This window comes from Desmodus rotundus, chromosome 2 (genome assembly GCF_022682495.2).
Source record: "Desmodus rotundus isolate HL8 chromosome 2, HLdesRot8A.1, whole genome shotgun sequence".
In the NCBI taxonomy this organism is placed as follows: domain Eukaryota; kingdom Metazoa; phylum Chordata; class Mammalia; order Chiroptera; family Phyllostomidae; genus Desmodus; species Desmodus rotundus.
The window spans coordinates 207,239,422-207,264,603 of record NC_071388.1 but is presented as its reverse complement, the minus strand read 5'-3'; the positions used below and the strand labels follow the sequence as shown (position 1 = coordinate 207,264,603).

Genomic DNA, 25,182 nt, shown 5'->3' with positions numbered 1-25,182 from the left:
GCACAGCCCTAGCGACCCTGCCAGTGGCCCAGTGGAGCGCAGGCTGGCTGCAGGTGACCAGGACAATCGGGCTGCTCTGCCCCCTGCTGAGCACCCACTGGGCTGCCAGGCTCTGAGGGACCCCGCTGTGTCACCACACGGACGCGCATGCGTGAGGCCGATTTTATTAGGGTTGACGGGAAAGCAGACCCGGTGAGGGGAGGCTGCTGGGTCACTCCTCCTGTGCTCGGCTGTCAGCCACCCTGGGGGGGCTCTGCGCCTCCTTCCAGGGGGAAGCTGCCCGCTGGTGCCACAGGCTCAGCCAAGGGATGGTCCTCAGGGCCACGGTCCTGCGGCCGAAGCGGCCCACAGGCCTGATTCTGCGGCCCGTGTACCAGGCGGGGTCGATGTCTGGAGCTGGAAGGAGAGAGCAGAGCAGTTGTGCCCATGTCCCCTGCGTGCCCGGGGTCCCGCCTGCATCCCGCCCCGCCCCCCCGCCCCGGTGCCCGGGGTCCTGCGTGTGGTGGTGTGGGCTCCCGCCCGACTGTGGCCCGGCCCGGCACACACACTCAGCACTGCCCACAGGGCTCTGAGCTCACCGCTGCCCAGGCCCCCGGCCAGGCTGGGGCCCAGCATAGGAGGGGCACCCAGAGGGCCAATTCGGGGTGGTGGGGTAACTTCTGGAAATAGGAATCCAAACTCACACCAAGACCAAGGACCAAGCCCCTTCCTGATGCCCCCACTCCTGTGCTGGGGGTGGGTAGAGCCTGCTTGGCCCCAGGCCACCCTGGTGGTGGGAAGGGAACCCCTCAAAGGTGTGCTGGGCAGGGATGCTGGGAAGCAGGGGGCAGGGCCATGTGGGCTGCGGGCTGGTGAACAGCAGGCTAATGCCCCCGGCCCCCCAGAGCTGGGGTACTTAGCGAGGGCAGTGCCCCACGTGAGGAGGTGGCCCTAGGCAGGGCCGGGTGCGGAGGGGAGGGTGAAGGAGGCCAGCCCAGGCTGGGCACTTACTGCGGATCTCCTTGGAGTGCTGGTGGGCTCGGCTGGCAGCCCCCTGAAGGGCCAGGCCCAGCAGCAGCAGGCACAGGAGCCAGGCCTTCAGCAGCTCTGCTCCCCTGGCTCCTCGCTGAGGCCCAGCTGGCGGTGGGGCCCCACATGGAAGGGCACAGCCTGGGGCAGAGGGGTAGGAGCCATGTTACGCTCTCGGAGGGCACGGAGCTGGGGGCCTAGATAGCGTGAGCACTGTGTGTGTGCACACAAGTGTGTGTGCATGCACTCGTGTGCGGGTTTGGCAGGCGTGTGCTTGAGTGTGTGTGAGTGTGTGCATTACCGGCTCTGTCCGGGGGGCGGGGGTGAGCACAGAGGCAGCGGGCTACCCTGGAAGGGCCCCTCCCGGCCCATTCTGACCTCTGCACAGAGAGCACTCAGTGAGGTGACCGAGTGTGTCAGCCTCTGCCAGGCTCTGCCATCAGAGGGAGCGGGTGGTGTGTGAGCCATGGACGCAGAGCGGTGGGCTGTCCTGGAGCAGCTCGGTCCGTCAGTCTGTCTGCACTAGGGGACCAGGAGGGGTGGGAGGTCCCTGCAGGGCTGTGTGCGGAGCGCCCTGGCTGGGGCGGGGAGGGCAGAGGTGAGCTGGTCTGTGGGGAGCTGCCTGCGGGAGCCCCAGGAGCTGCAGCGGGGGAGGGAGCACTTCCGCAACCTGAGTCAGTTCTGGGGGGCTGCGGGGCTGGGATGGACCAGGCTCAGGGTCTTTCCCTCACCCCTGCTTGAGGGGGGACGTGGGCAGAGCTGGGCACTGTAGGAGGTCAGCATCCTCTGACCTCACTAAGAGCATGTCCCTCCCATGACCCCAGGGCCAGCCGCAGTGTCCGAGATGAGCCTGCAGCAGGTGGGACCTGCTGGACATGCTGGGCAGTCGGGGGGAGGGGACATGCTGTGGGGGAGGCAGTGACCTGCCGGACGCACCCACCCAGCAGACCGGGCAGCCCCTCCAGCCGGAGTCCCTAACCCTCATGCCTCAGGGCTGACGCCTCTTGTCAACCTTGACTTTCCAGCCTGTCCCTGAGCCACAAGGAAGGTGCTGTCCGTCTGGTGATTTAAAATGCCCACCCTTTCCTGTTTAGAGAGCTAGTGGGGTGTCACACGTGGGGTGGGGGACCCCAGCTCAGGTGACGGGGGTGCTACGGGGAGCAGAATGTGAAGAGATGTGGGCACAGGGGCCGGGCTGTTTGTGCTCCCCGGTCCCCAAGGGCAGCACTCGGCTGGTGGAAGGTGCCTGGCTCCTGGTCAGTCCCCACGGGCTTGCTTCCCCGAGTGGAGGGTTTGCTGTCGGTGCCGTGGGACCCCCGTCTGCATTCTCACTGGGGTGGTGCAGGTGGCCTTCATCCTCTGCCTCCACCTTGGACAGGGCTCGAGCGAGGGGAGCCCTGGGCCAGCAGGGGCGGCTCTCAGACACAGAACCATGGGGGGCTGTCCCTGTCTGCCCCTGCCAGTCCCTCGCTGCTGCTGCCAGAAGACCCATGTGCAGACGGAGTACAGAGCAACAGGCTTCCCGTGCTACTCACCGCGGTTCCCCATGACGGCGGCGCTGCCGGTGTCCCCGGTGGTGACTCGGTCAGCAGCCAGCTCACCCCTTTTATAGCCTCGGGAAGAAGCAGCCAGCCCGACCCCCCAGACACCCCCACCCCCCACCCCTCTGCCCACCACCCTGTCCCCGCCTCCCTCACAGGCGGCGTCAGAGTCTTTTGTCTGTTTTCTTCCATTTTTTTTAAGACTCTCATTAGCGGTGTGGTCTGTCCCTTCCTGGGTTACATAATTGCATTTGGGCCAAGTGGGTTTAAAACACATCAGCCTTCCTCCTTCACGCTGGCCTTCGGGGGGCGGCCAGCCAGGCGCCCGTAGTTCGGGCGGCTCGCACGGTGCAGCCACTCCTCTGCCCTCCTGTAACCTGTGCTGAAGGAGAAGTCGCCCACGCCTGACTCGACGGTCCCACCCGTCCGCGACCTGTGTCAGGCCCGTCTGTCACTCCCAAGGGGCCCCACAGCAGCGTCCTTCCACGCCGCTGGCCAGCCGCTCTCATCCTGTCTCTGTAACTTAAGATCAGTCTTCATCATTAACGTTTAAAATAGACACGTTTATTATTATCAGAAACAAATTTGTTGATTTTTATCATCAAAGCAACGTGTATGCATTTGGAAAGAAACAGAACACAAAAGCTGAACAGGTACGTGTGGGGAGGGGCGGGCCTCTGGTCCTCTCTCGCTTCTCAGCGGACCGTGAGTTCAGTCTCTGGTCTTGGTTCCCTTCTGCACTCACACCCACAGAACCCCCATCCCTGCCCCGACACCCGGCCACACACACCAGCGGCCGGTGCATGGCTGCCGTCCCCTTCCGCCCCACTCGGGAAAGCGACGTAAGAAAGGCCGCGGCGGACGGGTGAAAGGTCACAGTGAATGCGTCTTCTGTGTGTCCTGCAGAGTCTGAACGACAGTGTCCCAAAGGACAGACGGAGCCTCGACGTTTCTCGCAGTCAGAGCGGGCTGGCCGGGGTGGCTGGGGAAGTGGTCAAAGAACACGCGTGTGCAGCTGCGGGTCGGAGCGCTGCTGTCCTTCCGCAGGCGGGGCTCCGTCGAGGACGGCGGAGAGCAAGGCGGGCTCTCTGCTGCTCTGCACCGTCCGGACGGCCCTCTGCCCCTCAGGGCTGGTGGGTCATTACGGGTTTCTGCAAAGCACGGACACACACACAGTAAGGGTGCCACATAGGTGTGCACACAGACGCACACCTGCACAACAATGTGCACAGAGGGCTGCACACAGGTGCCACGCACACACATAAGTGTGCAGAGTATTCGCACAGATGCACATGTGCACAGTAAGTGTGCACAGAGCAGTAGGCACACACGTGTACACACACACGGCTGTACACAGAGGAAGACAGGAACTTAGACATCTGAGTGTGCATGTAGAAGCACATGGGTGTGAGCACACACATGCACACGAGTGCACACAGTGACACACACAGACACGCTGGTCAGAAGGCAAGAGTCAGCCTGCTGGGGTTTCACCGCCGCCCCCCTCCCCCTCCCCCTGGCCCACCCTGGCCGCAGATCTGGTGGGCACACCAGCCCCCATCACAGCGGGTGAACTGATACAAAGTGTCTGGCCCTTTCAAAGCTCTGCACGTGGGAGACACATTCTCGCTTGGAAGCATTTCCTCCCTCAAGTCCTCACTGACAACTTCTTACTTATTGTCCTCGGGCCTCCGCGGGGGTGGCCGTGCTCTGGACGCTGTCCACATGGCCTCTTTTCTGGCTAAGCCGGGCCACGCAGGGAGTCCCCGCCCTTGGTCACCTCCCCGCATGTGTGCCCCATCATGTGGGGTGGACTGACGGTGGCCGCGTTGAGGATGCGCTCCCCACCTCCCTGTTGCCAAGACGAGGCCCACCACAGCCGTGCATGTGCCCCTGCTTTTGCGGGTCTCTGTGATGAGACCCTTGGACGTCCTTTCACAAGCGGCTCCCCGAGGAGCAGGGGGCGCTAGCTCCGCCTCCCGGGCAGCCAGTCTCTGCTCAGACACATGGGGCTGCTGGGAGGCCTGACTCATGGGGGGGGGGGGCCGGTGTGGCCTGAAGGCCAGGTGCTAGTGGGACGTGGGTGTGGGGCGCTCTGGGATCCGGGGTGTTTGGACCTTGGTTGTGGGTCATCATGGCAGCCCGGGGCTGTGGGCGTGACCTCACGGCCCCAGAGGTCAGCTGCTTACAAAAGGGCTGGGGTTGCCTTAGGCAGGAAGTGCCCTGTGAGGGGAGTGGCTCTCATGCTGCTGGAAATGCGGGGACTTCGGTGTCAGAGAAGGGCCTTCAGGCCACACTTCCGCAGGAACTGAGGTGCCCAGCCTGCTGGACAGAGCCCGATGCTGCCCAGGCTGGGGAGGGGCCTGGGGCAGTAGCTCTGGAGAGCGTCCCCCTCCCGCGAAAGTCAGGGGGCAGCCCTGACCCCAGCATCTGCATGTGACATTGGCTGAGTGGCCTTTACGACACTGGGCTGGCCAGTGGGGGTGGGGACAGGGTCCTCGCTGCCTCACGGACTGTCGCTGTCCCCGAGCTGAGACCCGCCCCGGGGCCGGCAGAGGCTCATCATTGACGTATCTGGTACCTTTGAGAAATGTTTTGTTTTCCTCTAAGTCTTCCGCCAGTTTCCCTTTTCACGTCACTTCACCCCACTTTTCTCTCCTCGGACGACTTACTGTCAAGGAGCAACCTGACCGGCCACAGAACACCGCAGACAGCTCGGGGAGCGGGGGGAACCTTACCGCGAAGCTGTGGAGGGCGGCCCCCCTCCTGCCGTTGGGGCTCCTCTGGATCAAGGACCCGCCGTACACTGATTTCCGATCGAAGGACTCGCCGTCTTCGCCTTTGGGGAAGACACAGGGGGCGTGCTTACTAGTCACACACTCACCCCAAACAAGAGTCTTCGCCTCCCAAGAAACGAACAAAGAGGCAGCAACACGGGCGCCTGTCCTTTCGAGAAGCTGCCAGAGCACCAAGCAGTTTCAACAAAGCCCTCGCGTGTTAGCGGCTGTGCAGACGAAGAGCTTGGTCCCCCCTTGTCCTTGGCGTTGGAGCCAGCCTGACATCCTGCCGCCCTGGGGCCCCAGAAACACTGCCGGCACTAGTGTGGGGGCACCCCCCCCTTTCCTTTACTTCCATGACGCGACAGTGGGCTTGAGGGGTCTCGGGACTCTGACCTGAGGTCAGTCACGGCGGGAGTGTCCTTCAGGGGCAGGGGCATCAGCTGCTGGGACCCACTGGCTGCGCAGAAAATCAGAGCCCCCCTTCCACGCCCATGGGGTGAGGGAGGCAGGCGACTCTTACCTTGACCTTCAGGGGAATTACTGAACTTCCTCCCCAGAAGGCAGGGCACAGCCATGACCTGGAAGGAAAAAGATGTCTCTCAATTGTAATTTTTAGAAATCCCAGGACTTATCGTTCTTCCAGATTCCAAATAATCAGGTGGACTGGCTTTTGTCCTTGGGCAATATCAGAACTTTTCTCAATGTTAAAATGCAAGTTATCGATCAGTTGAGCACCAAGTGCCAGGATGTAAGAGACACTTAGCTCTGGGGGAGCTTCGGGGGGCGTGAGCTATGAGGGTCCCACACACGTCCACCCTCGGCTCAGTGCGTCTCCGAGGCCACCAACCAGTTCTCCCCCACCCCGGGGACCTGTCATGCTTCTGGACTTCCACTTGTTGTCCAGCCGTTAGAAGTCAACGGGACTCACACACCTTGACCTCGTCCGCAGGGCCTGCAGGTGGGTGCGTGGGGCTCAGGCCAGGTGTCCTAGCACGTCGGGGGAGGAGCACCTGGAGGACAAGGGAGCAGCCACACGTGGTTCCTGCCCAGGGACCTCCAGCCCCGGGGGCGCCGGGTGCAGGGTGGACGTGCTCTCTCAACACTCTCGCTTGGAGCGCCTGCCCCTCACACCACCCTGCGCTCGGGGATGAGGTGGCCGGCTCAGCAGGTCAAAGTACAGAACGCCCAGTTTGCTCAGAGCTCCAGACACACAGCAAACCCTCTCAGTGAGTGTCCCTGGTGCTGCACGCATGCACTTATACTGGAGAAGGACTGGCCGTTTCCGTGAACTTCGGCTTGCTCCTGCCTGGCACCCCTGGGTGAGACTCTCCCAGAGCATCTTTCATTTCAGCCGGATTCCCTCACCGGGGCGATCTCGTCTGCATGCTCCTGACATGCCCGACATGCCCAACGTGCCCGGGAGAGAAGGGTGTGGCGGGGCCCTCCGGTCCTCCCCCCACCTGTCCTGGCCACACCCGTGTCAGCACGAGGTGCTGTCTTTCAAGCCGAGCCCTTTGCACTTCAAACTGTGTGCATGTGGGTGTGTTTGAAACCCTCGGGTAGGAGCTGAGGGCCCCTCAGAAAGCACTTTCCCCAGTTAGGACAGCGAATAACAGACAGAAAGAGCTCCCACAGGGCACAGGTCACCAATGGCTGTTAGGACACCGAGTTCACGGAGAGGGGAGGTGGCAGCCCAGGGCCCTCGGTTTCAGGCTCTGGGGTGACGCTGTGCTCCTGGCCGGGTGTCCAGGCACCAACCCCCCGGGGCCCCTGTGGTGTCCACTCACCGGGAGCTTGGACCTCCTCCGGGGCTTTCCTGCGGGCCTCACCGTGAGCCCCGCGGCCCTCAAGGCTGCGATCCTGGACTCGATGTCTGAAACCTAGGGGATGGCCGACAACGGACCGATGTCACCTAGATGTCCCATCTCAGAGGCATGGCACTGGAAGAGCAGCTACCCCGATTCACCAACTGTACTGTGTTTCCCTTAAGATTGGGGTCCCACCCAGCTGCATTTCCTGGGGGCCCCATTCCGTTCAGGTGCACGGTTGTAGGGGAGGGGCTGGGCCACCCCCAGGCAGGAGCAAGGGACTCTGGACACTTCGGGAGGGTGTCGGGCAGTCTGGCTCCCAGTAGGGGTGGAGAGGGGCAGTGACTGGGGGAGACGGGCGCCGGGGTGCTAAGGAGTGACGCTGTGCTTTCTGGGCACCATTTCCGCCCCTTCAGCATCACCCTCGCCCACCCTTCACCCCCCACGGGCTGCCCTCCCACAGCAGCCAGAGGAAACGTCAAGAGACAGGAACCTGGCCCATCACCCCTGTCAGGTCCCTCCAGTGGCTCCCAAACCCTCCCCTGTGGCCCTCAGGGCCCTTGCAGTCTCCCTCCCCTTGGATGAGCCCCCACCTCCACCCCTCCCCATGGCCCATTTCCGGTGTCGCAGCTGATTCCTGAAACGCCCAGTCGGACACCTTGCCTCCTCGGCCCGCCCCTCACTCCCTGTGAGCACAGTGCTCCCGGTCTATGGTCTATCCCCGCCCACTGCAGCCCAAGGCCCGTGGAGGCAGGGGCTTGGTCTCAGGTGGTCCCAGCTGTGCCTTTTGTGTTGGGCACAGTGCTGCTGGTTTGGAAATCGTTTGCCCAGCACCGGGAGTGAGTGGAAGTGCTCGGGCTGGCTGGCTCCCCTAACGAGCAGGGCTCTGGAGACCTGCCCCGAGCTTCTGGGGACTGAGGACACCGTGAGCAGAGAAGTGGGGATGGCCCTACCGGCAGACCCTCTCTTGTCTGTGGGCCCCCGGGGGAGGGCCGAGCGTTGGCTGTCCTTGGGAGGCCTGGCTCTGCCCTCTGACCTTTGTAAGCCCCTGGCACCCCCACCTCCAAACCATAGCTCTGGGCCCATGCTCCCTCCCCTGTTCCTCGGGCCAGAATGTGGTCCTAAAATCTAAGCCTGCTTCTAGAGAAGCCCCTCCCACGGGGTGGGGCATGGTGAGTGACAGCATTTCCCTCCTGTGCCTACAAACCCCGCCTGTCCCTCACTACAGCAAAGGGGAGAAGGACGGGTGGGGCACAGGGTGGCACAGTGCACCACCCACAGGGACCCCCCAAGTCTGGAGCCCACAGGGGCTCCCCTGAGTGAGCCGTTGGGGGTGGCTTCCCTGTCGTCAGACCTGCGGGGCCCACCACTGTCTATCTTGGGGAGCCACCTGCCCCCTGGGGCCATGGGGTCACCTCACTCTCCGCCTGCTGAACCTTGGAAGTGCTCAGGGCCACCCTGTCTTCCAGCTCTGACAGCGCCTCGTCTGGGGTCCTGGCGGTCTGGGCAGGGTCCCGAGGGCCGGGGGGGCTCTTTTCCCACCTATGCGTTTGGCCTGCAGGCGTGGTCACCTGGGAAAGGGAAGCAGTGAACGTGACCGCCGGCAGGAGAGACCACAGGTTCCCCTCAGCAAAGGCCTCCTTCCTACGACCCCCTTTCTCTTCACTGCTGGAGCGGGCTGGCAGGTGGTCAGCTGGGGGCTGGACACCTGTGCGGCCACTGAAGGACCCCCTCAGGGACCGCCAGGGGTCAACTGCCTGCCCTGGGCTGGCCTGGGGGCTTAGCCACAAACTGTTGAGCTGGGGCCCCACTCCTGTCCAGACTGCTGGTGGGGCCGTACCTTCGGTGTCGTCCTGGGGAGGTGCTCCAAGGCAGTGCTCCTGCCCGGCTCCGCCCCTTCGCCCTTCCCCTCCTCCTCCGACGAGGCCCCTGGGTCGCTGACATTGTTGGTCAGCTCCTCCAGCTTCCTCTTTAGGGTCTCCTCTTCCATGTCAGCATCCGTGGGCTCGTGGGCACCTGGACACTGAAGGGAACACACGGGTGGGTCTGCATTCGGGGGTCCTCTGTGAGCACCACGCCCAGAGGGGGGCTCTGTGCAGCGGCCCGTCCCGAGCCCTCCCCCACAACCCCAGGCTCCTCCTGCAGCCGTGGTCTCCCCCATCCTGGCTGGGAGCCGGGAGCCTGCCCAGGGTGCACATGTGGGGCCCGGTCCTCGCCTCCAGAACCGGCTCTGCCCGGCGGGCCCTTCCCGAGATCCCGACGGCACCACGGCTGTCTAAGACCACCAGTTATTTATTTGTAAGTCTATTTCTGATGGCAGTTGACATCCAATAAGACGCTGGTTTCAAGTGTACCACACACTGATGTAACGCTTCTGTACGGTAGGGGTGATCTCCACCCTAAGGCAGTAGCGCCCCACCCGCCTCCCCCAAGCACGGCTCTCCCCTGCGCTGTACGTGATCACACCCCTGACCATTGTAGGATCGCAAGTCTGCACCTTAATCCCTCCCCTTTCCTGCCCAGCCCCTCACTCCCCTCCCCTTTGGCGACCTTCTCTCTGTCCTCTGTATCTGTGAGTTTGTTCCTGTTTTATTTTGTTCGTTTGCTTTGCCGTTTCAGTGAAACCCTGTCGCACTGTCTCTCTCCGGCTTATTTCACGCAGCGTAATTCGCTCCAGGCCCACCCACGCTGTCGTACATGGCGAGATTTCACCCTCTCTGGGGCGGGGTCATGTTCCGGGGTGTGAGCCTGCGAACCCATCTCCTTCGCCCGCCTGCGTGTTGACGCTGCAGCGAACAAGGGGTGCTCACACTCTTCACTCATTTAGTTGTTTAGTTTGAGCTTTTTTTGGCACCTCCAGCTGCTTTAACAAAGGGGCTTTGGGGCCTGCCCCTGGGTGGGCCGGCAGACATTCCACCGCTGACGTGCGCTTACGCAGCAGAGGGGCAGAGGCGGTGGCCGGGACCCAGCCCACTCCCACCAGGGAGACCGAGCTCCCACCGCCTCGGAAGCACCACCTTCCCAGGCCACGTGGGTGGAAGGCTAAGGCCCCACCAGCCAGGCCATGACCGGGAGCAGGTGACCGTCACTCCCATCGTCTCGTGCCAAGGGGTCTGGAATGCCCCTCAAAAGCTGGGGGCGCACGCTGGGGAGACAGATCGCTGGACCAGAAAGCCCGTGACGTGACGCGTCTGACCACGGGGCGCCTGCTGTCCTCCTCGGCACAGGAAGGCGCCAATTAACTACGGGGGCTGAGCAAACTGAAGCCGTTGTCTGGCAAGAGCCTTGGGTCACTTGTGGCCAGAAGACACACCAGGCGACAACCTGAAGGAGCTAAAAGTTCGACTTCCTCATCCCGTGAGTCACCAGGCTCTTGAGGCACCGGAAGCTATTAGCCCCCAGACGGGAGTACGAGAAAAATCAATTCTTGTTCTGAGCTGCCTTTGTCCCCGCGGCCCACCTGGCGTCAGCAGCGGGCAATGGCCCTTTGGGGGCTGAGATCCTCTGCCTCGCTCGGTAGGTAATGGGTTTGATCTTCACGGCGCTGAGAGCTCTGAGCGGGCTGATCTGCCCGAAGAAGAGCGAGGCTGAAACGTCACACGTTGGTGCGCGTGGCTGTCAGTGATTGAGACTGTGGCTGGTCTCGCTCGGAGTCTCAGGAGGCGGTGGTCAGCACCCTCGGGGGCAGGGGCCGCAGGTAACCTTGTGCCCCAGGTAACCTTGTGCCCCGCGGAGTCAGGACCCTTGACTGCCGCCTTGGCCTGGACAGGAAGGAAGAGCCCGACCCACCCCCCCAACCCAGTGCCCGATGTGTCACTGCGAAATGTCACTTGCAGATCGATAACCTGGACCATTCTCACCTGGGGTTGGGGGGGTGGGCAGGGTCTGGGGGCAGCACCGGTCCACAGGGGCCGCCTCCGAGAAGCTGGCTGCGCCTCTGCCCTCTGCCCAAAGCCGCATGTCCCCGGTGTAGGCCTCAGCCGTCAGGGTCATCGTGTCACTAGACATGTACCTACTGTGGCCGTCACACTCAGGACGAACCGGTGCTTTCAATGTGCGTGCACCCAACCAACATTCACAGTCTACAGGCACAGCACAGGCAGGCCGCGCGTTGAAATGAACAGGCGCAGTTTGGCCCTGGCGAGGCTTCCCTGGGGAGACCCAGCCAGTGTCTGTGGCCCGAGCACAGCATCAATGTCCCTGGGGGGCTGGGTTTCGGGAGCGGGGGGCTCACTCCCCACCACGGTGCGGGGTATGTGCCTGGGCTCCGTTTCCTGCCCCCCATCTCAGCCCCACGGAGGGTCCTTCGTGCGGCACGCTGTGCCATCTATGGCCCCCCTTGGCCTGGGCGATCACGTAGAGAAAGTCTTTTTGAATAGGCCTCACCCCGAAAGTCCAACCGTGGGAACAGAAGCAGGGGCAGGCAACAGACCACAAGAGGACCCTTCGGATCGCCCCAACACAACATTGCGTTCCGGACTCTGGGCTTGGAAGCCTGCTCTGGGGGGGCAGAGGTGGGGGGCTCCCCTACCCCTAGGCCTACAGCGGCCCCACCACCAAGGCCCTGTAAGGTTCGCCCCAGTTTTCCCTGTGGCCTGGGGACACCGCTGCACTGGGGCAGCTCTTCACCCTGCCCGGTCCCCCAACATAAAGACGCAGGGGGCATGTTCCCAGTGAGATGTTCATTGAAGTAAATAGAGGAGACAGAAATAAAAAAAGAAAAAAAAATTCCAGAGATAGGACACCAGCACGAAGGAGAGAGTTCGCGGAGGCATATGGGAGGATTAGTATCAGCCGCATATATATTTAACTGAAAGTTAGTAAAGTGGTTAAAGTAGAAACTTCCTGAAAGCTGACAATTTAATTCTAGTTTTCCTCCCATTGTCTCCTGACTAGGGCACCGGGCACTTCTCCACCACTGTGGTCGGGCTGCACAGGGAGGTCTCTAACCCGGGGAGGTCTCTATGCTGTGGGGAGTCTCTATCCTGTTCCACCTTAGGCAAGCCTCTCCACCTGACAGCCCAGAACTCGGCCTTGGGTCCCAGGACGGGAGCCGAACAAATGCATCCCTCCAACTCTCCCACGATGGGCCCCGGGGTGGGGGTCTGTGCCTGGCGCCAGTGTGTGGAGGAAGCCAGCGCAGCACTAACCCAGGCTCCCGCAAATGTGCCGGAGGCCAGCCTGCACAGCCGTGGCTCGGGATTCTCTGTCCAGAGCAGAGCCCCCAAGAGCCATGTTACAAAGCAGCCCAACCCCACTCTCTTCTGCACAGGAGCCAGGGCCCCGTCAGAGGCTGCTGAGTCTGTTTCGGCCTCGGGGTCACGAGGTTCTCCCATAAACACAACCGTGCTCAGATCTAATCGGTTGTCTGTGGACGGGCCGTGATTTCAGCTCAGTGCAGAGAGCCCAGAGGTGCCCAGAGGTGCCTCGCGATGCGATTTGTCACGAATCAGAGCCTCCGCTGTGAGCGGTTCCCCCTGAGTTAACAGGTCTCACGTACGCTAAGTCGAATTTTCTTAAAACCTGCATAGAGTCTGCTCCAGGTGTAAAATAACAAGCCATTCCTCCCTGTTGTAAAAGACACACGGCTGACAGAGTATCGAATGCCTGTTTTCACTGATACGGATGAAGAGCTGACCCCTGCTACAAAGTGCATAAGCCTCAGAAACCTTATGCTGGGTGAGACGCTGGTCACAGGTCACAAATGGTGTGATTCCAGAGTCCCATTCGGTGACAGAGCCAGAACGGGGCCACCCACAGAGACGGAGGGCGGGGCGGCGGTTGCCAGGCTGGGGAGGGGCCTGGGAGTACCCGATGAGGGTGTTTGGGGCGCACAGAGGTGGGGACCACACAGCATCGGGAATGTAGTAAATGCGACTGAGCTGTCCACTTTAAGGTGGCTAACCCTCATGCGGTTTCGCTCTGACAGGAAACGTGTGTTTTGATGGCAATCCTCATCTCGGTTAAGTAGGCTTGTGCGATCATGTAGCTTTAAAATACGGAAAGCCTGGTTTCTCTGCTATGACTGGGTGTTGAAGTGAAAAGGCTCCCCCCTCGTAGAAGCTACCAGAAGGAGCCCTCCCCAGCCAGGGTACCTGGCTCTCGGAGGCAGCCCAGCTGCTACGTTGGGAATGGCAGGAGGCCGCCCCGAGGGCCCGGGCGCTCTCTTCGTCGGAGGTGTCCGCCTCGACCAGGTACTGGGAGGGTGGCTGCTCACTCCCGGCGGTGTGGACCCCTGTGGGGGGAGAGTCAGCTCGGGTCACTTGGGGTGAAAGACTGAAAGTCAGTGGGCGTGTTTTTCCAATGGAAAAAAGATCAAAGACACGAGTATGTTCCTGATGTTGGGCCGAGAACCGCCGACTGCGGGACACAGGCCTGGCCCTGTCGCTCTCGCGGGCCTGGGTGACGTGCAAGCCACGTGGGCAAAGCAAGTGTCCTGTAATCGCACCACACGGAGCGCCCAGCCGTGGAGCGTGGCTGACGTGGGAGTTCCTGGAAGTTCCTGTGAGTGGAGGTGACTTTAGGAAGCCTGTCCACACCGGTCACTACGGGCTGTTTCGATGCCGGAACGGTGAGGGGCAGGCTTTGGGGGGCAGGAGTCACCTGCGGTGTGGCTAGAAATGCTTATCCCAGGGCCGCAGAGGGGAAAGCTCACCACCCCCACGTCCTCCCCACAAAGTACCCACGCATACACACAGCCACACGGGAGACGGGGGGTGGGGCCCAGCAGGGAAGGAAGAGCCTCAGGGGCAATAACCCTGCCAACCACACCCCAACACAGTCCTTTCTCACCATCCCCGCAGTGCCGGGCTCTGCACGTTAGTGAGGGGGCAGAAATGGGTCTGAGAATCAACGAGAGAGAGTGGTTGGTCAGCAGAGTTGGGCTTGCAGCTCAGAACTGCAGGACCCCCAAGTGACATTTCTCGGTGTGGTACAGTCCCTCTGTGCCTCCCCCCACCAGTCACACCGCCACTGAGCCCACAACATGGGTGATTAGGGAGGAAATGAGCGTGTCCAGGTCTGGACGCTCGGTCAATGCAGACTCGTTTACTGGCCGCCTGGGACCCTCACGGCGGTGGCTTATCAGATCAGGGTTTATAATAGGACGGGAAGGGAGAACAGAGACAGGCCGACAGCATCTTAACATCTCGAAAGCCCATTAGTGGGAAGGCTGTGTGGCTTCTGTGATCTGATTTGCTCCTGCATCCGTGGGGAGCCGGGGTGCCCGTCCGGCACACACACTACCTCGGGGCCCGAGAAAAGGCAGCACCTTGGGATTTCATTACAAAGCAAACTGTCTGGCGACAAAATCCAACAAGCAGATCTGGGTTCCCAGCACCTGCAGACCTCCCGATTCACAGCCGGGAGCCCAGGGTGGACCAGCGCAGGTGGCCCCACCCTGGGACCCGTGCCATCGGTTCCCAGGGGCACCCTTGGTCCTCTGCTTTGGAGATGCCCTGTCCCCAGCTGGTCTGGTGACCACTGGTCTCAGTCATTTCAGGAAAACCCGCATATCCCTGCCCGGCAACAACGTCCTCTCTGAGGGGTGGCCGGGTACCACATGGCCAGTTCCGGTGTCCGTGCTGGTTTGCCCCAGTGTTGCTGGGGGTGCGCCCAGCGCAGGGAGAGCAGGGAGGAGTCCACAGCGTTTGCCAGGACGGCCCTCGCCCATCAGTCCCATGGAAGAGGGTGCTACTTGAAATCAGCCAGTGTGTCTGCCCAAACTGGAATGGTGGCCAGGGTTTCCAGAACCCCCCACCCCCATGCAGAGCCCATTTGAGGTACCTACCAGGAGTGGCAGCGGTCCCCAGGGCTGCCGCACAGGACGCTCCCGGCGGGCAGAGCTCAGTGGGGCCGTCCCATCCGGCAGGTGAGAGGCTGTCTGTCTGCACTTCTGCACGCGGGTGGAGTCCAGAAGCCCTGGCGTCGGCCTCCTCCGGGCAGGGCTCACCTGCGAGGGCCTGAGCCCGCCGGGCCTGCCAACCACAGGAGGTTTTGCACTGGACACTGGGGGACAGCTCGCCGGCATGCGGGCCTTTCCAGTCCACACCCTGCGGTTTCCAGGCGTCGTCTGGCCGACCGAGCACTAGACGCCTACCCCTCCACGTCCTTATACACAGGTCCTTTAGTTTCAGAAATCCTGCCTTTATTGCCTATTCTGCCCCCTGTCTCCTGGGGAGAAGGCTGAGTCCCCGAACACAGGGCCACCTGTCTCACGGGTGGAAGAAACACTTTCAGCAGCCCAGCAGCTTAGCTCCCCCAGAGACCAAAGCTCCAAGGAAAGAGGGTGGGAAGTTATTTTTTGGGGGGAGGTGCATTGTTCTGGGTACATCTTCGTAATCCTTGAAGGCCAGAGAGGCAAGAGTGGGGGTGAGGTGGCTGCAACCCCACACCCGCCCTTCGCCTGTCCTGGGGCCAGTAGAGAGCTCCCTACATCATGCCATGGACCCCAAGGAAGGGAGGCCCTTGTGAGTCACGGGCTGGGCCTTCTTTCTGGGACAAGCACCCACCCCAAATACCCTGGGCCCCTAACTCCCTGCTCTGCACCCCACATGTCCACGCCGCCAGCTCAGCCCCCTGGAGACTCTAGTTCTTGGGGGGTGTGAAGTTTCTGCACCTTGCCCCTGACCTGTGTATCAGGCTACCCCGGCATGGGGGTGGGGAGCAGAAACAAGCGCCCACTGACCTGCAGGCTGTCCAGGGCCTCTGGGGCTGAGGACAGACTCGGGGGGCGACTGCCAGGCCCAGCAGAGTCGTCTGAGTCGGCCTCGAAGTCCCAGCTGTGAATGGGGAGGAGACGCTTTCCCCTGGAGGGCACCGGCTGGGCCAGGGGGGACGCAGGGTCAGGAGAGGGGGGGTGCCAGACGCCCCTCCCCCATGGGCTACAGGGAGGGTGCTAGGAACAAACAGACAAGCTCCGAGGGGCCACTCAGAGCCCACCCCCACCCTGCTCCTCAGGTCTGTGCGCGCGGCACCCTCGCTTCGATAAGCAGAAGCCGATGACGGACACACGGCCGCTCAAATGTGCCGTGCCCGAGGACAAGGCCCTGGGAGGCTGCAGCCGTGGGGGGCAGGCCGGCTTCTTCCGGGCTGCTTGGTGCTGCCCACCCTGGGGGTTTCAGGCAGAGGAGGGGGCCCCCCTAGGGAGGTAGAGGTGGGAGGGAGAGCTCCCTGAGCTTTAGATGCAGGAGCAGAGGCCAGTTCTGAGCCTCACCCCCATGGCGGCTTTCCCCCTGCAGATGTGTAGGGAAGAGAGCAGACACCGCAGAGCACTCTGGAGGCTCAGTGAGTGGCACGGACCCGCCTCTGTCACACAGACGCCTGTGTCCCCCGCGGAGCAGTGGGCAGACCCTGTCACTCTCCACCTACCATCGCTTGCCCCACCCCTGCCCTCCAACCCGCTCCCCATCTGACTGGCATTCCTCCCAGAAACCCTGGGGGTCACTTTGCTTGTCTTTATCTCCCCAAATAAATGTAGAAATAAGTGAAAACAGAAACAAACACCAGTGAAAACAAGGCTCATTCTCGGCCCTAGAAAAAAACACAACGGCTCCCAGAGGAGAGCCTGAGGGGTTAGCTTCGCTCAAGACGCAAAGGCTGCCCCAGCGGGAGGGACACTTGTGCCCTCGGCCAGGGGGCGGGTCGGGAGGTCCAGGAAGCCTTCCCGGCAGGCATCTGCCCGCCCCACAGCTGGCCCTGGGGTTCTCACGGTGACCTCAGAGACTGTCTGGCAGGGCAGAGGGAGGCGGAGTCTTAGGGCTCACGCCATTGGGGACTCATGGCGAATACTGAGATTTCCAGGAAATCAGAACCCAAGGCTGCAGCTGGGGGAGTCGCGGGGGTGGCTGGGGAAGACTCACTTTGCTGCTCAGGGGCTGGGCCTGGGCCGCTGGGTCCAGCTCTCCGTCCGTGTCCGTCTGCTCACTGTCCCCACTTCTGACTCTGGGGCTTGGCTCAGGCCCACCTGCGACAGACGTCCATTCAGAAAGAGAGAGGCTGGAGGCAAACCCTTTGTCTATCCATCCGCCCCTTCCCCTCAATCCACCCTTTCATCCACTCACCCTCCCACCTGCCAATTCATCCATCCGTCCATCCACCCATCCACCCGTCACAAAACATCCAGACAAGGCCTTACGCAGACCTACCGAGCCTCAGTTACAACTGGTCCTAATTCCGGCCGAAAACTAGCGCTCTGCATCGATGTGGTCGCTGGCCACACCTGCCGGTGTCCACCCGGCATTTACTGACCCCTTTAGACCATTTGAAGACACTGGAGGTGTGGGGGGTGGGGGAAGCCTAGGGCCAAGTCCCGTTTTCCTGAAGAAACTGCTTCTCCCACAGTCTCATTCCCCTGCTTGCCAGCCCGGCCCCAGGCACAGCCCCAGGGCCCTCTCCTCTCCTTGTTCCGCCCCCCACGGCCGCCGGACGTGAGCACCAGCCAGCCGGTGCCCCCTCCTCAGAGGACAGACCTGGTGATTATTTTTACTCTCTCTGGGCGGTGGTGGCTCTGAGGACACTCACATGCAACAGCCAGACAGAGGCCTCGAGAGGTGGACTCTGTCTGTGTCGAGGGAATGTGGACACAGGTTGACAGAGGCCCGGGGCACGTGTGACCGCGGGGTGGGGTCCCTGCCCCGGGACTGAGTCGGAGCAGGATCTCCACGTGCCCCTCTGCACCTGGGACAAGGGCTGGAGCGATAGCAGCCCCTCCCTGCGTATGGAGCCGTGATGAAAGAAAACCAAAGGGTTTCCCATGTTCTGGATGTCGCAGAGGTTTCTTTCTCTCTTTCCTTCCTTCCTTCCTCCTTTCTTTCTCAAAGATTTTTATTTATGTTTAGATAGAGGGGAAGGGAGGGAGGGAGAAAGAGAAGAAGGGAAACATTGATGTGTAGTTGCCTCTCGAGCGCCCCCTACTGGGGACCCAGCCCACAACCCAGGCCTGTGCCCTGCCCAGGAATCAAACCAGCGACCTCTTGGTTCACAGTCTGACGCTCAGTCCCCTGAGCCACACCAGCCGGGGCAGAGATTTCTCGGCAGGGAGGTGGACATGAAGGCACAGCGTCTGAGCAAGAAGGACTTACTGTGAACGCTGGGCCAGCTCTGTGCGCGGTCAGACAAACCTGCAGCCCAAGAAAAGGCGCTGAGGAGGAGAGGCTCCCTGTGGGGGCAGGCGAACCCCAGGACCGGAGGGAGGGGGTTCCTCCCCGCATCCCAGACGCTCTTCCCACAGCGCCCGCCTGTCCTGTGGTGGGGCCTTTGGGAAAATGCACCCCCCACTCTGAAGGGCACCCCAAGACCCTGGGCGCCGCCCACCAGCTGTGCACACTCATTAGGTCTGTTTCAGGTCCTGGCTGGGCCAGGTCTCAAAACTCCAACTTGAATCATTTCTTTGTTTGAATATTTGGAGCGGCACAACTTCCTCAGCTTCAGTGCCCCTTCCCATGACTTGTGCTCTCTGGCGCCCGCAGGGAGAATGCAGCCCCTGGGACGCCACTCCTGGGACCTTTGACCTGCCTCCCTGCCGCCCGGAGTCCTGGCTGGCTGGGAAGCGGGGTGTCTGCTGCCCCACAGCGCCACCTCCTGGCTCTTGGTGGTGACAGCTTTGAAATGGGCAGGCTCCCTGCAGCGCTGGCTAACTGAGCTCTGGACCAGATTCCTGGGCCCGCCCAGGTTCCTAGTGGGTGCCCAGGGCTCTGGTACGGCATGTGGTTTCCCGCCGTGAGCAGCTGATGTTGGGGTCGAGATTCTGGGGTGCTCTGGGGTGTGGCTTTCCCAGTGCTAGCTGTGGTTCCCATCCCTGAGCCCTGTGGAGGGGGCCAGACTGAGCTCCTTCTGCCACAGGAAGACCCCTTGGCTGGCTCCTGGCTGGCTGAATGGGCAGGGGAGGTGACATTTCTCTGGGCTCCAGCCAGAGACAATGATGTCAGCCTCCAAGAAGAAGCCTGGGGACGGAAGGGGAAGGAGCCCCCCAAGAACTGGGTGAGGCCCCTCCCCATGTTGCTGGGGCAGGCCCAGTCCTCTGATGTCCCAGTGTGGCTATCAGGAGGGCCACTGTTACTCTTCCAAATGTCCTGGCTTGGGGGATTTCTCTGTGTCACCCCAAACCTGCCACCCAGGGAGGAAGGACCTAGGGACACAGACAAGAGCCTGGGCCCCGCTGCTCCATCAGCTGCCGAATTGGAGAGCCTGGGCTGTGAGTCCTCCACTCGCTATGAAGCTCTGACACATGTGACCTCAGAGACGCGGGAGGTCGGCATGCAGGGCTTCCCAGGGGGTCGGGCCGGGCCAGGGGTGCAAATGTCTGCACCCCACGCAGCAAGCCACCAACCTCTTAAAAAACCCCAGAACCTGGGACCGACAGACAGGCGCTCACACACATTCCAAAGAAACCTACTTGGTCCTGAAACAGTAAAACAGCCCGGGAACAAAGGCTCCCCCATCCCCGACCCCCACTGTCCCCTCTGCCCACTCCTCACCTGCACCCGGCAGCCGTGCGCAGAGGGACCGGACAACTTTGGCGCTCCCGAACCGCTTGAAGCGGGCCCGCACGTGCCCGTAGTACCACTCCAGGGAGCCCCTCTCCACGACTCTGCAGGGGGACGGAGCTCAGGCCCGCGGCTCGGCCGTGGCCGCACACAGCCGTGCCGCAGCCACACACGGGCCCACCCCTTCTTCAGCCTGCCCCACCGAAGGGACGAGCCAGGCCCCCAACCCAGCGGGACCCCTGGACCTCCAGTCCTGGCTTACCTGGCCAGGTGGCAAGGGCGGCAGAGCCAGCCGTCCTCCGGGTGGGCATGGCTGCAGCCCTGGCAGGTGAAGAGGCGGCAGTCCAGGCATTGCCTTTTGGGGGCGGCGAGGAGCCGGTAGGGCTGCAGGCAGTGGGCACAGTGGGTCTCGTTCAGGAGGGCCACATCGGACACCAGCTTCCTCTGGGGGCTCCCCTTCTTGATCTGGCCCTTCAGCCCCCTTGGGGAAACACCAGAAACAAGGGGCAATTGGACGTCTTGCTTCTGCAACAGGCTTTACATGTGTGAGCACCCACGAAACTCCCTCGTGTTCTGACACGTGGGTTCAGACTGCGGGTGCAACTGAGGGCCTTGGAATTGAGGTGCTTTATGTTTATTAGAAATGACAGGCGTGCAAACACCCCCGTGACTGCTGGCAATGGCCCATTTTTCCGGGATGCACACGCGTGACTTGTGCTCACTGGCAGAGGGGCACGAGCCACACGGATTCCGAATCACAGGCTGGGGCACTGCCCGCCGCTGCCCACACGACCCGGCGTAGCTCAGCAGCACACAGAGGACGGTCAGCGGTTCCAGGCCCCGTGCTCCTCCGGCTCTGCGCCGGAGCCCTGAGCTGTTCGACGCAGATCTGCAAGCTGGGCGACGGGCGCAGGGATCCCGCCCAGCTGGGCGAGCGTGGGCCCGAGGTCACTGGCATCAGGTGTCTAATCTGCCTCAGATGGGGTGGGCCTGGGGGTGAGCTTGGCAGGGATCGGGCCGGGAGGTCCGGTCAGGCCACGTGGTTCTCTGGATCCATCTGTCCCTCGCTGGAGTATTGGGAGTGTTTAAGAGACAGTCAGAGAAGAGAGGACAGCCAAGCGGTGGACGAGGGGGCAGAGCACGGGTCACAGAGAACACAGGGAAAAGGCTCATTGAGACTCCGGTCTAGGCCGACACAGATTGCTGTGGGGCCCCGGCCAGTCCCGACCGCTCTGCCACCCTGACGCGGGTCAATAGCCCCGAGCTGAGGACAGCACCCAGTAGGTGGATGGCAGGCTGGCACCCTGCTGAGAAAACCGACAGGTCACTGTACCCTCCTGACAGTGGTCACAGAGTCTCGAGGCCAAAGCCAGGTGGCACTTCCTCTACGAGTGGTTTGGGGCCTCCCGGCGGGGCAGCAAGGGGAGCAGACTCCCCGCCTTTGTCCCCGCAGAGCATAGCTTGGCTTGGGGGGGGTCCAGGGCAGGAATCGCCCGGCACCTGGTGTCCCAGGGGGCCCACAGTCCTGGACCATCCGGTTTTCAGCCACACAGCTTCCCGGGGAGGCCGCCCGCTCAGACTCTTGGGAAAACTGTCCCCAGAGAGTGAACACACTGCCTTTGTTCTACCTCAGAGAACACCTGCCAGGCGTAACATTTTGGTTGAGATGAGATCAAACGTATCCATTTTCAGTGACAACATTGGACAGACACCAGGCGCCTTGTCTTCTGAGAACACTGCCCCTGTGCCTCGGCCGGGCCCCAGGGTGTGGCGCAGCTGCGGGTTAAAGCAGGCCCTGTCCTCACTGCGCCGGCTCCTCTCCTAGCTGAGATTTTTGTGTGTGAAAATCTCACAAAGTTCGACACAAAAATGAGCCTCCTCAGTTTAGAACACCAAAAAACAAACAAACAAACAAAAAACCCAGGAGGAATGTAGGGGGGACATTGTCACCCACGGGCCACAGTCCAGCAGGGACGTCCAATCTTGTGGCGTCTCTGGGCCACACCGGAAGAAGAAGAGCTGTCTTGGGCTCCACATTAAATACACAAACACCAACGAAAACAGAAAAAAAAATTCATGTTTTACGTAAGTGTACGATTTTGTGTTGGGCCGCACTCATAGCCATCCTGGGCTGCACGTGGCCTGTGGGCCGTGGGCTGGACGCCCCTGGTCTCGGTGAAGCTGCATGCACAAGGTCAAGTCTTTGCCTCCAACACAGGAGCACGAGGCGCCTGGAGCCGGGTGGGAAGGCGTGGGCTCCTCCATGTCCGCCCTTGCTGCATCTGCCCCCTAGAGGCTGGCATGTGCTGGACGGGGCCTTGCCTGCCTGTCTCAGGGGTGCCCCTCACTCTCCATCCAGGCAGAGCGGCAGCCCGGGGTTCCCAGAGTGGGAACACCTCTTAAATAAGAGCTCTGGGGGTGTGCGGCTGGAGACGGACACACGCCCCCAGTGCAGGGTCTGGGGGAACGAGCACTGTGCTCCGCTTCAGACCCCTTCACGCGGAACCTCCCTTCTCCGGAGCCCGGGAACAGGAAGGAGGGGAGAGGAGGCCCCGCGCGGGATGCACACGCGTGAGGAGGCCCCAGCAGAGTGACCCCAGTGGTGACTGCAGCTCAGGGCATGTCACTCCAACCTGGAGCTGCACATGTGGGGTAAGTGGCCAGAGCCACCCACGGCCAGCAGTGGTCGGCCAGATGCCACTGCACACGGGGACGTGGGCAGGCAAGAGCCCACACGCAGCTGCAGGTGCAGGCCACCTTTGGACCAGAAGACACTGCAAACATGAGTCTCTCAGAACCGGAAGAAGACTCGAGACAGGCGTGCTGACTGGGGCGTGAGAGACAGGGGCAGGAGACGAAGAAGCAGCCCGGAGGTGGAGAGGGAAGGGGGGCAGGGTCCTCTGAGGACAAGCCAGACTCGATGCGGGGAAACCTCTTTCCTGACCCAAGGGGGAGGTGACGGGTGTGGATGGAGAAGGGGCCAGTGGGCGAGCAGAGCTCCCAGCCCCTTGTCCCCCCAGTGGGCTCCCCGTCTCGGGCTGGAACCCAGTGGGTTGCAGGGTGGAAACCTGCGAGAGTCCTGGGAGCCCAAGACACCAGGGGTGGTGGGGCACCGCTGCAGACGGAGCTGGGGAGGACCACGTGCGTGCTGGCCGCAGCTCCAGGCCTCTGCTCTCTAGCACTTGGGTTGGGTATGGGGGTGAACCCGCCTGGAGCCCACACCCCGGCAGGGCGGCAGGAAGTGCTGAGAGGGCCAGGGGGCAGGCAGGGTCCAGGGGCTGGCACGAAGAGGCCCCCGCATGCGGGGTAGATGGTGGGGTCAGGGGTCTCAGCGTGGGTGCCTGTGCTCTCAATGCCCAGCCGTGACCGTTTGCATGCGAGCGACGGCCCCCTCCTGGAAGCAGACCTGCCCCTCCGCTCTGCAGCAGGGACCAGCAGGGGCTGGTGGAGAGTGTGGGGGGTCAAGACCGCATCAACTGAGTCTCTGTGAGGGCCATGGGTGCCTCCCTGTCACCCAGCGCTGACGCGGTGGAAAGCAGCGGGTGGGGGATGGGGGAGTCTGGAAGAGAAGACCAAGCTGAGGGAAGAGATCAGGTGAGTGAGCGGAGCCTGGGATGCGGACACCTGTGAACTTGACCTGTGAACTTGTGTGTCCTTGCTGGGCGAGGGGCAGGGACTCAGGGATGAGACTGGACAGGAAAGCAACTTCCTTGTCTTCGCCCAGCATGGCCAGGAGGGAGTGAGGACCAGCCACGCCCCAGATCAGTGCTCCCCTAACCCTGCAGGAAGGAACGCTCTCCCAGCCAGGAGAGAGAAGGGCAGACCTTCAGGTCACTGTAGGCCACACCCTCCCAGGCAGGCGGCCGCCAGAGGGGCTACTGGCAGGCAGCAGGTTCTAGCCAGCAGGAGACCAGTGAGGGTGAGGTTGCCTGCAGCTTCTCCGCCAGGCCACCAACCCAGGGGCTTAAAGCAACTCCGGCTAATATCTCCTGGTGCTGGAGGTCAGAAGTCCGGCCTGGGTGTCACTGGGCTGGGACCAAGGTGTCGGCAGGACAGCCATCCTTTCTGGGGCAGACCTGTCCCCTGTCTTTCCCAGCTTCCCGGGGCACCTGTGTGCGTGTGTGGGCGCGGCCCCGGTGGTTGAGTCCTTCTCAAGTGACTCTCTGGCTCTCACATGCTCCGGCCTCCTGCTTCCTCCCACTTATCAGGCCCCTGTGGTGACATCGGGCCACCTGGGGTCCCCAGGGTCACCTCCCCACGTCCAGGGCGGCTGATTAGTGGCCTTAATGGCAACTGCAACCTTTATTCCCCTTTGCATCGTAACCTAACACTTTCACAGGTTTGGGGGTCCGGATGTGGGTGTTTGGGGGGGCTCATTATTCTGCCGAGACCCTGAGGAGAAGGGAAGTGAGGCCGCCCCCCAGCCCAGAGATTCCCAAATTAAAATCCGTGCCCTGGGCCGCTCCTGAGAACAGCCTGAGGGTGCGCCCTCCAGCGGCCCGGAACCGAGGGCCGAGTCTGACCCGGGGAGGGGCCGCAGCGGCTGGAGAACGCGGAGTCACAGAGGGGAGAGCCGTGTTATCAAAAGTCAGGCAGCCAAACGAACTCTGTCAGAGGTCGTGGCCAAAGAGACAAACCCGATGCCAGGCTGTTGGAGGGCAGTTGTGGGCACCCGGAGTCCAGTCAGCTGAATGAACGCCAGGACTTACAGTGGGGGACGGAAACGAGCCGAGGTTCTCTGAGGCCCTCTGAAGCGAATAACCACAGGAGGACCAGAGGAAAGAGTGGGGGGTGGGGGCGAGGCGCCCGGAGAGGCTGCCCCCACCTGCTGGGCGACCTTGGACCCGAGAAACCCCAGGCCCTGCGGGCATCTGACGTCCTGTTCCAGCTGGTTCTCGTCCTGGTGTCCACGGGCCACCTAGGGGTGACTTCTAACTGTTGTTGTCATGTTATTATTCTGATTTTTCTTTTTTTTAATTTTAACTTTTTAAAGTACTTTTAAGTTTATTATTCTGGTATTTTAAGGCAAGCCGCACGTGTCCCGCGGCTGGCGCTGGGCAACGTTTCGCAGCTTCTCAGGAATCTGGGTCTGTTTGCAGGCGTTAGGACGGCCCATCGCCCCTGTTTGCCTTGTCAGGCAGACTCCGGGGCCGATGTTTGACTTGTGGGCCGGGAACAGGGCGGTGTCTGTTGAGAGAGGCTGCCGTCCTTGCCCAGGGGCACGGGTCCCCAGCTCCGGCTCTGCGGTGTCACTTTCTGGATTGAGGAAAGCCCAGCAATGCCACCCCGAACACAGCTTAGAGGCAGCTCCATAAGGCAGGGAGAGTGACCGAGGGGACTTCAGATGGGCAGAGAGGAGGCCGGGCCCAGCAACGCCAGGGGCAGCCGCTCCTGCCCCACACTGGGTGCAGGTCCCTCAGCCAGGCGGGCTGGCTGCCTTGGAGTTCTGAGCCCCTCCAGAGGGAGGGAGTCACGGAGCTGGGACTCTGGACCAGAGGGTCCCTTCAGGAAGGGTTATTTGGTGCGCCTCAGTGTTTGTGTGACATTAAGAGCCGAGGAC

The 25,182-nt window shown here is 62.1% G+C and overlaps 2 protein-coding genes across 9 annotated transcripts in view; both read right to left on the bottom strand.

Annotated features, from left to right (window-relative positions):
• Positions 1-211: 211 nt before the first annotated feature.
• On the bottom strand, positions 212-2,556 carry PRLH (prolactin releasing hormone). The gene is made up of 3 exons (XM_024564044.2): positions 2,544-2,556; positions 991-1,149; positions 212-396 (listed from the first exon to the last, which is right to left on the bottom strand). The coding sequence occupies exons 1-3, from the start codon at positions 2,554-2,556 to the stop codon at positions 212-214; spliced, it is 357 nt and encodes a 118-aa protein (XP_024419812.2).
• A 535-nt stretch (positions 2,557-3,091) lies between these two features.
• The window catches only part of MLPH (melanophilin), a 36,276-nt gene continuing 14,185 nt past the window's right edge, over positions 3,092-25,182 (bottom strand). For 3 of the 8 annotated variants that reach the window (XM_053919251.2, XM_053919257.1, XM_053919254.1), the window contains 14 exons: positions 19,885-20,103; positions 19,614-19,726; positions 18,219-18,257; positions 16,998-17,101; positions 15,824-15,958; positions 14,927-15,113; positions 13,233-13,372; positions 8,978-9,160; positions 8,553-8,708; positions 7,117-7,209; positions 6,262-6,339; positions 5,850-5,907; positions 5,288-5,388; positions 3,092-3,700 (listed from right to left, as the gene is read on the bottom strand). In XM_053919251.2, the coding sequence (XP_053775226.1) occupies positions 3,674-3,700; positions 5,288-5,388; positions 5,850-5,907; positions 6,262-6,339; positions 7,117-7,209; positions 8,553-8,708; positions 8,978-9,160; positions 13,233-13,372; positions 14,927-15,113; positions 15,824-15,958; positions 16,998-17,101; positions 18,219-18,257; positions 19,614-19,726; positions 19,885-20,103 (1,633 nt within the window). In that variant the 3' untranslated portion in view covers positions 3,092-3,673. The remainder of the gene's footprint in view (positions 3,701-5,287; positions 5,389-5,849; positions 5,908-6,261; positions 6,340-7,116; positions 7,210-8,552; positions 8,709-8,977; positions 9,161-13,232; positions 13,373-14,926; positions 15,114-15,823; positions 15,959-16,997; positions 17,102-18,218; positions 18,258-19,613; positions 19,727-19,884; positions 20,104-25,182) is intronic. The other 5 variants (XM_053919256.2, XM_053919255.2, XM_053919253.2 and 2 more) reach the window with 5 other exon arrangements.

Excerpts from the sequence above, each read along its gene's own strand:
- PRLH (XM_024564044.2), bottom strand. Across the intron at positions 397-990 it reads GCACTCCAAGGAGATCCGCA|CTCCAGACATCGACCCCGCC; the intron begins GTAAGTGCCCAG and ends CTCTCCTTCCAG.